This window comes from Paroedura picta, chromosome 11 (genome assembly GCF_049243985.1).
Source record: "Paroedura picta isolate Pp20150507F chromosome 11, Ppicta_v3.0, whole genome shotgun sequence".
NCBI classification, from domain to species: domain Eukaryota; kingdom Metazoa; phylum Chordata; class Lepidosauria; order Squamata; family Gekkonidae; genus Paroedura; species Paroedura picta.
The window spans coordinates 4,030,113-4,043,295 of record NC_135379.1 but is presented as its reverse complement, the minus strand read 5'-3'; the positions used below and the strand labels follow the sequence as shown (position 1 = coordinate 4,043,295).

At 51.5% G+C, this 13,183-nt stretch overlaps 1 protein-coding gene across 1 annotated transcript; it reads right to left on the bottom strand.

The window, feature by feature from the left end:
- Positions 1-814: 814 nt before the first annotated feature.
- Positions 815-7,943, bottom strand: MYD88 (MYD88 innate immune signal transduction adaptor). The gene is given in 6 exon segments (XM_077303536.1): positions 815-2,428; positions 2,431-2,535; positions 4,707-4,798; positions 5,601-5,781; positions 6,967-7,098; positions 7,436-7,943. Coding segments are annotated over 6 exon segments (1,116 nt in total). The 5' UTR covers positions 7,746-7,943; the 3' UTR covers positions 815-2,132.
- Between the last annotated feature and the right edge of the window lie 5,240 nt (positions 7,944-13,183).

Sequence of the window (13,183 nt, the reverse complement as noted above, 5' to 3'; positions counted from 1 at the left end):
GGGTCCTTCTGCATATTTCCTTTTCCCTTTCGGGGCTGTGTGTGTGTGTGTGTGTGTGTGTGCGCGTGTGTATAATGCTTTTTAAAAATTATTTTTTTATTTTAAAATTTTACCCCAGGGAAAGAAAAATAAACCAAAGAACAGATCCTTTAGTCCCATCCCATTTCCAGCCCACCGGATTATAAACCATAAACTCGTTATCACACCAAAATTGAAATTAAACCTACATTGACTTTCTGTAACCTCCAAAAATGGTAAACCAGGTTGGGAAAGGCTGCCTTAGACCGATTCATGCAAGAGAAGTCCACCAAAGACTACTCAGTATATTGAGTAAAGGGAACCTCCATGTGCAGAAGCAGTAGCTCTGAATGCCAGTGCTGAGAGAGAACCCCTGTTTGTTGGCCTTCCGGTTAACTGTGAAACAAGATGCTGGACTGGATGGACCCCTGTGTGACTCCAGCAGGGTTCTTCTTACGATTGTTCTATAAACCCTGAATTTAACAATCTGGTGTCTCAACCTGCTGCTGGTTTTGCTGGGAATAATGCCAAGTGCAGCCTGGTTAAATGACTCCCTGCTCATGCGAAATGCTTGGACAGGCGTAAGTGAAGGAAACTTCCTTCTGCCAGGTGGTATGCGTTCTTTTCTTTCAAATACGGCCATTTATCAAACTCTAGAGCAGGGGTCGTCAACCTGTGGTCCTCCAGATGTCCATGGACTACAATGCCCATGAGCCCCTGCCAGCATTTGCTGGCAGGGGCTCATGGGAATTGTAGTCCATGGACATCTGGAGGACCACAGGTTGACGACCCCTGCTCTAGACTGCTGTTTACAACATTTCTCACCCCATGTGTTCGGTTCTCTTCTTTGGCTAGTGCATAGCTCAGCCATTCTCACCATTTGGAGACCCCTGAAACATTTTTTCAAGCTTTGAGATACTCCAGAAGTGGCACAGTCACGCGGCACAGTCACGCGGCATCCCAGGGTTGGGTTACAGAACTGTGGCCACGCCCACCTGGGGCCACTCCCCTTCCCAGGCCCATCATTGGCCATTCTGGGGGGAGAGGGAGGGGTCGACATGACCATACATGGTCATAAGGTAAAGGTAAAGGTATCCCCTGTGCAAGCACCGAGTCATGTCTGACCCTTGGGGTGACGCCCTCTAGCGTTTTCATGGCAGACTCAATACGGGGTGGTTTGCCAGTGCCTTCCCCAGTCATGACCGTTTACCCCCCAGCAGCAAGCTGGGTACTCATTTTACCGACCTCGGAAGGATGGAAGGCTGATACATGGTCATATCACCCGATAAATGTTTAACAATTTTTAAAAATATATTAAAAATTACTTAACTCCCACCCATTTGGGAAACTCTCCCAGGGCTGTGAAGGGAGGGAGCTCTCTCTCTCTTTACGAAGAGAAATAACTATTTTGTTCTTTAATTAGCCTGAGCATCACAGCTTATTGAAACACAAAAGGCGTCTGGGAAGGAAGAAAGGCCCTCTGCTATTTACTAGGCTCTTCCTCCCAATTCTCCAGTTCTCAGATTACAGCTTGGCGGGGCCAATTACACCAGCAATACTGAGGCTTGTCTTTTCGGTCTGCGGGGGTTTTTCCCTGCCCGCAGCCTAGGGGCGAACGGATCCGGTGGAACACAGGGGACCAGGAAGGAAGCCCGAGGTCCCTCGAAAGCATGTTTTTGTAAACAGGAAGATTGTAAAAGGAACCCTTCAGCGGTGAAAAATCACCCTCAGTGGATTCCACCATAGTCAGCAAGGTCAAAGAGGTGCAGACGCATAGACCAGCAAGTATTTACGGCTGCGTTAAGGAACCCCATCTCAAATGAAGGTGCATCAAGCCAGAAATTTGTGACACCTTAAAAAACAGGTCAAGAATCCAAAGGATTATCGATTCCCGTAGGCACGGTCCTTTCCGTTATAGCTCTGTGCCGGCAGCCCATAAAACATGGATAATGCTCTGAACTGGTAATGGCCCATTCCTGCCACCGGGTGTGGTCAATTGGTTGTGCAGGCCAGTAAAGAGTGTTAAAATGCAGTATTTGGGAAGAGACAGCGTCCAGCACCTTGCAGAATCAAAGAGATGTTTCACCAGCTGCAGCTGTTTAAGACTCTCCTTCTCACGTGACTTTCCTTCGGATTCCCAGCCAAGATGGCAGCATGAGCAGGAGGCCTGTATTCCAGAAGGAGCAGCGATAGCTGTTGATTCCTAGAGTTTCCTTTCTGAAAGGGTCACGCTTGGAGGCATAGAGCGGGTTCGGGGACGTGAAATTCGACACGAGCCGGTCCGTTTTCTGCCGAAGGCCCCAGGAGGAGGAGCCACGGACCCCTTCCCAGAATCCCCTCATCCTCACCTTGCCACTTTGCATCATGGGAGTAAGAGGGATTTGGCCAGTCGTATCCAGAACCATTTCTGAGTGTGCTGGTTGGTGTAGTCACAGACCGTGATGAACTTCAAGATGCTCGGGAACTTCTTCGTCATGGGCTTGCACTTCACGGGAATGAGGCGCTTCATGCGAGCCCCTGAACAAGAGAGAAAGCCAGTTGTGGGATCGGGATCCAGGGAGATTGCAGCAAGGGTTGTGGTCTCCCCAGCCCCTTCACACAGACACAAGGAGAGCCCGGATGGATCAGACTGTTGCCAGTCAGTCCCCCCCGAGACTGTTGCCAGAGAGGAGCAGCCTAGAAATGCAAATCATCATCTAATCCAGAATCATCTAATCCAGCCCTGCTAGATCAGACCAGTGGTCCATCCACTCTAGCATCCTGTCTCATGCGGTGGCCAACCAGTGCCTCTGGAGGGTGGACAACAGGGCAGAGAGGCTGAGGCCTTCCCCTGATAAGAACCTAAGAACAGCCCTGCTGGACCAGGCCAGTGGTCCACCTGGTCCAGCCTCCTGCCTCACACAGCAGCCAACCAATTCCTCTGGAGGACCAACAATAGGGCAGAGAGGCTGAGGCCTTCCCCTAATAAGGATGTCAGAACAGCCCTGCTGGATCAGGCCAGTGGCTGATACAATTTGAAAGAACTGAGGAGCAATACAAACTCAAGGGCCTTGAGATTTTGTTGAATTATGTTAAGGTGCCAGATGTAAAAACACAATTAGTAGTTTAACACTTGTGGACAACAGCCAAGCTGATCCTAGCTAAGTTTTCGGAATACAAGGGGATTTTCCTCACTGGAAAGTTCCTGATTTTTCAGGGCTGTTGGTTTTTGTTTTGCATGAGCTTTTAGACCCCTCTAGTGGTCAATTAGATTTTACATCTGTTTATATACCATATATCTCCCTGCAGATCGATAGTGCAGGTTTTTATGGGGGGCAAAAACCAACCTAATCTTGAATTGACCACTAAAGGCAGCAAAACACGCACAGAACAGAAACGCAGAACAGAAACACCTCCGAAGACACAGTAACTTACAAGCAACGGAAAACGGAAACATCGGAAAACCCGGAAGTATTTTTCCAAATAAACCAAATTGGTTAAGGAACGTTTAGGAGATAGTCAAGTTAGCTAGACTTACTGCTTTTATCAATAAGAAAGAAATTAAAGGTCAGGCAGCATCTTGGATCCCACTATTATGTTTTGCTGAATCGACCAGGGGTAGTCAATCTGTGGTCCTCCAGATGTCCAGGGACTACAATTCCCATGAGCCCCTGCCAGCATTTGCTAGCAGGGGCTCATGGGAATTGTAGTCCATGAACATCTGGAGGACCACAGGTTGACTACCCCTGGAACAAACTATCTGTGAGTAAAAAAAAAACAAGTTGAGTCATCTGTTTCTAATTATATTTAGTAATGCAAATAATATTTAAAAGGTTTCCACTCGTCCAGAGTCCTCTCTGGTTGCTGATTCAGAACCACAGCTCAAGGGGGCCTTCACAGCCACGCAACCAGAAATCCTTTCTAATGGACAGGACAAGCACTGAATCTAGAACAGAATCACAGAGTTGGAAGGGGCCACAGAGGCCATCTAGTCCCACCCCCTGCTCAGTGCAGGATCAGCCTCAAGCATCCAGGAGAAGGATCTGTCCAGCTGCTGCTTGAAGACCACCAGTGAGGGGGAGCTCACCTCTTCCTTAGGCAGCCCCTTCCACTGCTGACTACTAAGACTGTGAAAACATTTTTCCTGATATCTAACTGATTTTGTTTAAACCCACTGCTGCAGGTCCTGTCCTTTGCTGCCAACAGGAACCTTTCCCTGCCCTCCTCCAAGTGACAACTTTCCAATACTTCAAGAGAGCCCTCCTGTCCCCTCTCCACTTCCTCTTCTCCAGGCTGAACATTCCCCAGTCCCTCCGCCTTCCCTCCTGGGGCTCGGTCCCCAAGCCCCGGATCATCCTCGTCGCTCTCCTCTGCCGCCTCTCCATTTTGCCCACCTCCTTGTTGAAGGGAGCCCCCCAGAACTGCACACAGGACTCCAAGAGTGGTCTGACCAATGTGGCATTCAGCCAAGGTGGGGCAGGTTCTCCTGAGGCGCAGCGTGTGTCATTCATGAATACCGATTAATGCTAACAGACGCTTGGAATTCGGTCAGCCGAGACAAGAGAAGGAAACGCCAGCTGCAAGCCCCGGTCGTGTCAGCGGACCAGGAAAGCTCTGAGCACAACACCTTCTTCCATCTCCTGGGACTGAACTGTGGTCCACAGAAACCCTCCCAGGGCACAAGGGAAGCGGCAATCTGATGATCTTACCGGGGGAGAGACTGAGGGCAAACTTGGTCTGGAAATCGCATTCTTCGCTATCAAGGTAGTCGTCGGAAATGACCACCACCATTCTCCTGCACCTGGAGTTAGAGAGGGAAGGGAGGGAGAAGTTAAGAGTTTGTGATTGGGTCACTCAGCAGAGGGGGGCCTGGAGATGAGTCTCAAATACCCAAATTCAGAAGCCACCAGGGAAAATGTCTAAAATGTCCCTCCCCCTGATCTACAGCAGCCTGGCCCTGGGTTTTTTAAAAGCTTAGAAGAAGAAGAGAGAGGTTTTATAGCCTGCTTTTCTCTGCCCTCAGGAGCCTCAAAATGGCTTACCATTGCCTTCTCCCCACAAAATCAGGCAGGTGGAGCTGAGAGGGTTTGGAGAGAACTGGGATTGGCAGGGGGGGGGAGATTCTTAACTACTACACCACATTGGCTCTCTCCCAACATACTTTCAGGGATGGACCAGAGAATCCACATGGATATATAACAGCATGGCTGTACAGACTATGCGGGAAGAAGAAGAGGAAGAGGGAAAAGAGTTGTCTTTTCTCTATCTTAAGGAGTCCCAAGTGGCTTACAATCACCTTTTCCTTTGGTCCATCCTGAGCCTACTGCCCATCAGTGGAACTGGGTGTCGAGTTCTAGTCTTTTGGGAGAGGGAGGAAAAGTTCTCTTTGTCAACTCTCTCCAGCCCACCCATAATTTTATGAACCTCTATCTCATGTCCTCTCTCTGTCTTTTCTTTTCTAAACCGAGATCTTCTCCCTCTCAGTCTTGGCAAGTTCAGACTCCCTTTGCCTCTACTTGGCACCGGGCTTTTCCTCGGCCGCAGTCCTCTCCCCCCCCCCTTCCATCCACACCAGCCTCTCTGGCCCGCCTTCCGCCACTCACCGCTTCTCGATCAGCTCACTGGTGATGGTCCACACGCACGTCCCCGGCAGGACGTCCCGGTCAAAGACGCAGAGCTTCAGTTTGTGCTCCGTCTGCTCCAGCTCCTGGATCATCTCCTGCACAAACTCAATGTCCTTCTGACAGTAACAGATGAAGGCGTCAAAGAGCTCCGGCGTTAGCCCTGCAAAAGGAAATCGGTGAATCAAAAACAGAGTGTTGCAGTAGACTTGCTCCACCCACTTTGTTCCTTGCCTGGGTCATGTTCGCCTCTGGCTCATGCCGTGGCAGCTTGACCAATGTCCCAAGATGCTCCTTGGGCAGCCAGTTGGCTCTCCCGGCTTTGGGTTGTGGTTAAAAGCAGTGGGCTCTAATCTGGTGAGCCAGGGTTGATTCCCTGCTCCTCCACATGCAGCCAGCTGGGTGATCTTGGGCTAGTCCCAGTTCTCTTAGGGCTGTTCTAGCAGAGCAGTTCTCTCAGAGCATTCTCAGGCCCTTCTGGGGTGTCTGTTGTGGGGAGAGGAAGGGAAAGGTGTCTGTAAGCCCATTTGAGACTCGTCTGAAAAACCAGCTCTTCTTCAGCTCTGAGATCCGTTTAGCTCAGTGGTTCTCAACATGGGGGTCAGGACCCCTTTGGGGGTCGAACGACCTTTTCACAGGGATCGCGGCAGGACAAGCAGCTTGGCCATGGGGGGCACTATCTACACAACAGCCTTGCAGGGTAGAGAGAGAGAGAGCGTTCATCAGTCTGGAGCAGCGGAAAAGAGTGCGATCGGCATGGTGGGACAAGAGGCAGAGCTGAACTGAGAAACCCTGAGGAAAAAAACAATTTCTATACAATCACGAACAATGGATCTTCACAACCCTGGTCAGTTTCGGTGTCATTTCTGTGAAAGAACCCTTGCATAGTTTTATGGTTGGGGGTCACCACAACAGGAGGAACTGGATTCGAGGGTTGCGGCATTAGGAAGGTGGAGAACCACTGGTTTAGCTGGAGATGCCGGGCACTGAATGTGGGGCCTCCTGCAGGCAGTGCATGCCCTCCCACTGAGAAGGAATACAGAGGCCCAGAGGCCTCACTCAGTCCAAATGCAGAACATGCAAACAGGAAGCCCAGCGGGTCAGATAGAGAAGTCCACCAGCAGCGAGCGAGTTCCTTATCACGTACACAGCAGGCAAATTCAACGCATGCAATGCGTGCTGATACAACTGGGGGGGGAAGAGGCGAGCTTCACCTGTTGAATTGTTTACCCTCCTGCAGCTGCTGAAGGCACAGGAGCCCTAGGCACAAAAAAGGTAACTCCCTCAAGAGCTGTGCCTTAGAGAGACCTCTCCCACCCGAAGCGCTCATCCCTCACGGTCCTCTTACCCAGGGGGTCGTCGCGGATGGTGATGCCCTGCCGTTCCCGGGTCCTCGGCTCGCTGCTGTCCACCGCAGGCACCTGAACGGGCTGCTCCGCCTCCTGGCGTTTCCTCTCCAGGTACTTTTTGCAGTCCTCCTCTGCATGAGTTGTGTGCAGAGAGAGAGAGAGAGAGAGAGAGAGAGAGAGAATCAGGGCTGCTCCTTAAGCCATTTTGGGGTGTGCCCACAGGAAGCATCCCTGGCAATCAGCAGGGGCATCGCTTCCTGGAACCGCTCTGAGCCAACTCCCCATCAGGAGGTCCACCTGCAAGGCCAGATCTCCAGAAGCACTCCCATTGTGCCGCCCCCCCCCCAACCCCCCAGTGCCAAGAGTTTGGCATCCCTCTCTCCAGGGGCACAGCTCTGCGGGCCGGAGTCGCGCGGGTCCTTCCGGGGGCTCCCCCGCCCGTCCTCCCGCCCGGCCCGGGAGGCTCACCGATGCTGGGCCCGAGGTCGGCGAGGACGTCGTGGCGCTGGAGGTCGCGCAGGAGCTGGAGGAGGCGGCCGACGGTGGCGCGGTCGGGGGCGCGGGCGCGGGCGGGCCAGTCGCGCAGGAGGCGGCCGGTGGGGTCGGCCTCGCCCTCGAGGCTGCGGATCTCCAGCCACTCGTAGCCCAGCCGCTCGGCCAGCGCCGTCCAGTCCGCCGCCACGGGCGCCCGCGGGTTCAGGTAGAGCGCCAGCCGCCGCCGCACCGCGTAGTTGAGCGCCGCCAGCGGCACCTCCGAGCCCGACGCCTCGCCCGCCATGGCCCCGACGGCCGCCAGACCACACGGGAAGGGGAGGGGAGGGAGGAGACGCGCCGCCGCCGCCACCGCCCCGCGGAAGTCCGCCCGCCTCCCCGCCCGCCTGGGCCGGCCCTCCGCGCAGCCGCCCGCCCCGAGCAGCCGTCGGGTCCCGGAGCGCCCCCCTGGCCGCCCGCGGGGTTCTCCGCCCGGCCCGCTGCGGGCTCACTCGCCACGACGGGATGTGGCCGCCCTCCGGCGCCGACCAGCGGAGTGCCAGGCGGGGGGGGGGGCAGCCGTCGAGGACGAGCCCCGCGCTTCGCAGCTGGTCCGGAGCGGCAGAGGCCGCGGCGCGCCCAGGGGCACCGGCAGGCCGGCATACGTCCAGTCCGACCCAGGCCCATCGCCTCGCGCTTGGTCCGAAGTGGAATTCTGGGGGTACAAACTGTCCTGCGCAGGCAGATTTGGGGGGGGGGGGCGGGTGTAGATTTTGGAAGGGACCCGATCAAGTGAAAATGTCATAAAGTTCACACTACAAAGCAGCCGCTTGCTCCAGTAGAACGGATCTGTGCCTTGTCATTCCATGAGGCCTCCAGGCCCCTCCTGGCCGTTGGCAACCCTAGTGCACACAAACAAAACCATAGACCTATATTAGGTTTTATACCTCACTTTTCACTACCCAAGGAGGCTTCCAATTGCCTTCCGTTCCTCACCCTGTGAGGTCGGTGAGGCTGAGAGAGCTCTGAGAGAATGGTGACTGGCTTAAGATCGCCCAGCAAGCCTTGTGTCTCTGCTCTGTTTTGATTCATGTCTGCATAGAACAATTCTTTTTTTCAGTTTTTTTACAGATGGGAGAATTAAACTTGCTGGCTGCTACCTGCATTCTCTACTGTATCACATGTGCGTTGAGGATTAGACCTCTGAGGAAGGCCTGTTTGAGGGTCTAGCCTGTTATGTAATTTCAGTGATTAGCCTATGGGCTCTGTCTATTTATTTATTTATTTATTTGTATACCACCCTCCCCTAAGGCTCAGGGAACGTAACAGAGCAATACATCAAACTCACTGATTATAATGAATGAAAAGTAACCGTAATAACAATAACCATAGAAATAACATTCTAACATAGTGAACAATCTAACAGGCCTGCAGTTGGTCCAATCTGTCGTGTGGGTTCAAGGGAGGGAGGATCGGGGCCCAGTAGATGTTGTTTAGTTTTGGACAACCTCAACCAAATGCCTGCTGGAGAAGCTCTCTAGGTTGTTCACCTTTTCGCTTTATTCGTCGTGCCCGATAAATGGCCACCTAACCTGTTTGCAACCCTGCCCCAACTTCTGGAGGGTGACGTGAGGACTGCCCCTATGAAGGGGCCGACCGTGCAGATTTCCTCTGGCCGTGCTTCTCAGAGCCCTCGAAACAGCAAGGAGGAGGCAGAACACGGAAGCCGGGGCTTGTGTCGTCACTGTCATCTGAGCCTTGTTTTAACACAACCCACTTCCTGTTTCTTCCTGGGCCTTTGCCAGCTCCACCGAGAACAGCCAGTTGCTGTAACTGCTGGCGACATCACACACACACTCACACACGGGGGGGGGGGGGGGGGAGAGAGAGACCTTAGAAGAAGCACAACCAGGAAGATTGGGGAAAGCGCTGGGTCGGGTAGTTGCTGCCCCCATCCCTGCCTCTTCAGTCTATCACTGCAAAAAGGACCTTATATTTAAGTAGGGGGGACTTAAGTGTAGCACAGCTGGCTTTCCTGAGCCATTCATATGTGTGCTTGGGTGCTCTGTTCCCAGCAGAGGAAGAGTACTGTCCTGGGTCTCTTAATTTATCTAACAACATTTTAACATCAAAACACAGTTGGAAGTGATCACAAAGGTCATCTAGTCTAACCCCCTGCACAATGCAGCACATTCACAGCTAACCCCCCCCTCCCACTCTCCCAATGACCTCTGCTCTTTATGCCTAGCAGAAGATTTTAAAAAACCCTCCAGGATCCCTGGGCCAATCTGGCCTGGAGGAGAATTCCTCCCCGACCCCAAAGCGGCTTTCAGCATTACCCTGGTCCTGGAAGGATGGAAGGCCCACTGGAGCTAATCACCAGTCCATCCCTTCCTGCCTTCCCTCTCACGGTATTCTGTTGTAATGATTTTGCTTATGGTGCAGTGAGTAGCGAAATGCCATGTCAAGCCATCTTCCGGGCTAAGCAAGGTTGGGAGAAAGGTTTTTCTTTGCCCACAACCCCATTAACTTGCTTCTCCAGTGGTAATGTTGGATCCAGTATAATCCCTGGGCCCATAACCGAATCATAAGGCAAAAGAGAAAGAATTCATGGGTTTTTTCAGAGAAAAATCCTGACTAATTGCATCCTAAGTATATAATTTAAAGGAAGAGAGATTACTGCAATATTGTATATAACTAAGAGCACAATCCTAAATAGGTCTACTCGGAATCCTCCCTGAATCTATTCAAGTGGACTTACTCCCAGGAAAGCGTTTTTAAGATTGTGCCGTAATTTCCACAATCTCGGAAAATGTTGCCAAGCGTAAACAAGCACTTTTTTCAAAGAAAGAAAGAAAGAAAACGGTATTTCCTCTGTTCCTGTTGATTACTGGCCTTCCTATTTGCCCCAGAGCTATTTTTAAATTTCTGACCATGCTCCTATTGTCTGGCAGGGCGCTAATCGTTTTATTTTACAAGCTGGCTGGCTGGCTGGCTCTTGCCCTGGCTTCGACTGCAATCTAAGTTCAGAATTGTTCCATATAAATAAAACATCCTGATATGGTCAAAAGAACACTTCGTTTTTGTGTTGTCTTTCTGTGTTCGAGTGTTTATGGAAATGACACTTTCTGAGCTGTTCTGCCATCCTCTCCCCCTGTTTCTTCCCCTTTTTTACAGATTACAATTTAACTCTTTCCCCTTGCCCTGTTTTTCTATCCTGAATTGATCTTCCCAAACAGCATTAATTCCTGCTAGGAGAAAACACCTTCCAGATGACTTACATAAACCCAACGCTGCCCTCTTTGCCAATTTCAGTTTCCCCCCTAGATCCAAAGTACTTATGGGGTTTTCCAAGTTCTCATTTTCCTTGCTTGTTTCTTTGCATGTTTTGCCTCCTCTAGTGGTCGGTTAGATATTGTTTTGGGCTACGTCTGGCATGTCTTCCTGCAGATTGCCCCTATGGGGGCAAATGTAATATCTGAAAGGCAATCTCAGGTGTCACAAACAGCCTGACTGTTGTGACGTCTTGGGAGAAAGGAATCCCATGTGATCGTGTAAATTGCTTTTGATCATATCTGAGTACACCAGAGGATAATCTGAGGCCTGGGGACCGAGCCTACAAGGAAAGGCTGAGAAACCTGAGAATGTTCAGCTTGGGCAAGGGGAGGGTGAGAGGGGCAGGGGGGCTCTCTTGAAGTCTTGGAAAGGCTGTCCCTTGGAGGAGAGCAGGGAGCAGTTTTCGTTGGCAGCATTGCACCCTTCACCAGACCTCCCCTTCTTCAGGCTCTACCTCCAAAATCTCCAGGTATTTCCAGATCAGATCAACCCTAACCAGAATAATGTTTTCTACAAAGGCTAGTTGAGTGCTATGGAGAAGGCAATAATACTTGACTAACAGATGTAGAATCATAGAATCATAGAGTTGGAAGGGGCCATAGAGGCCATCTAGTCCAACCCCCTGCTCAACGCAGGATCAGCCCAAAGCATCCTAAAGCATCCAAGAAAGGTGTGTATCCAACCTTTGCTTGAAGACTGCCAGTGAGGGGGAGCTCACCACCTCCTTAGGCAGCCTATTCCACTGCTGAACTACTCTCTGTGAAATTTTTTTTACTGATATCTAGCCTATATCATTGTACTTGTAGTTTAAACCCATTACTGTGTGTCCTTTCCTCTGCAGCTAACGGGAACAGCCTCCTGCCCTCCTCCAAGTGACAACTAGATGGTTGGACTAGATGGCCATAGGATTCTAAGTGCAGTTTTCAACAGTGGGACTCCGTGTAGGAGCATGGCCCAACAAGAGAACCCACATAAATCTAGGTCCTACCAAAGGGCTCTTAAAAATACAACCCCTTGCAATGTACACAGCAAAAGGGGTTTTTTTTGTGTATGTACGCTTCAGCTGATACATGCACACAAAAGCTTATGCACAGAATTAATCTTTGCTTTCTTAAAGGTGCCTCTGGACTCAAACTTTGTTCTGACAGTGGCAAAGGGGAGGAAGTCTATGCCAGAGCCTCATCGGGGAAAGGAGATAACGGAGCCCTTTGCCTGGCTGGAAGTATGGCCCCTGTTCAACATTCTGGAGGGTATGTGGGAAACATGCAGAATCCACTTTGCCATTTAGGGAAGTTAATTTGTAGCAGAACCAATGCAGCCAGGGAAATCTCACAAGGGCTCCCAAGAAAAACAAAGTTGTCAAAGGCTAAAGAATCAGTAGGTGGCGCTGAAGGATACTTAATAGGTTGTCAATTCTTTCCCATGCCCTTTTTAAAACTCAAATCTCTTTTTTGATCAATAGTAGAAACAGAGAATCCTAGAGTGGGAAGGGGCCACACAGGCCATCTAGTCCCACTCCCTGCTCAATACAGGATCAGCCTCAAGCATCCAGGAAAAGTCTCTGTCCAGCCGCTGCTTGGAGATGGCCAGTGAGGGGGAGCCCCCCACCTCCTTGGCCAGCTCATTCCACTGCTGAACTTTTCAGACTGTGAATTTTCCCCCTGATATCTAGTCGGTACCATTCTACATGTAGCTCAAAGCCATCACAGTAGGTCCTATCCATTGCTGCCAACCGGAACCGTTCTCTCCCTTCCCTTAACAAGGATGCCAGCCTCCAGGGGGGACCTGGGGATCCCCTGGAATGCCACCAAGCCCTGCCCCCCCCCGTCACCAAACAGCTGGGCAGTGGGGGGCTTAACAGTAAAAAGAAGAAGGCCCAGGCCATGTCACTCGTGTCGCACATGAAATGACATCATCACAATAGTGACTTCCAGACCCTGCACTGGTATTTGGGCAAAAACTCTATGGATGAAGCTGCTTTCACCACATAGCTTTTGCCCAAATACCAGAGTGTCCCCCGGAAGTCCCTGGTGTGATGATTTCACGTCCTGTGCAATGGCAGCCACTTCTGCCAATAAACCCCCCTCCATCCCTTGCCAGTTGCCAGGAGGGACCTGGCACTGAGTCAGAATCCCAAATCTGCCCACCCGTTCTAAATATTCACAGACCCCATCATAGAGTTTGCCCTATAGCAGGGATAGTCAAACTGCGGCCCTCCAGATGTCCAAGGACTACAATTCCCAGGAGCCCCCTGCCAGCATTCGCTGGCAGGGGGCTCCTGGGAATTGTAGTCCATGGACATCTGGAGGGCCGCAGTTTGACTACCCCTGCCCTATAGTGTCCATTTTCTTCAGAGGAACTGGTCTCTGTCCTCTGAAAATCAGCTGGAGTTCTGGGAGATCTCTAGGC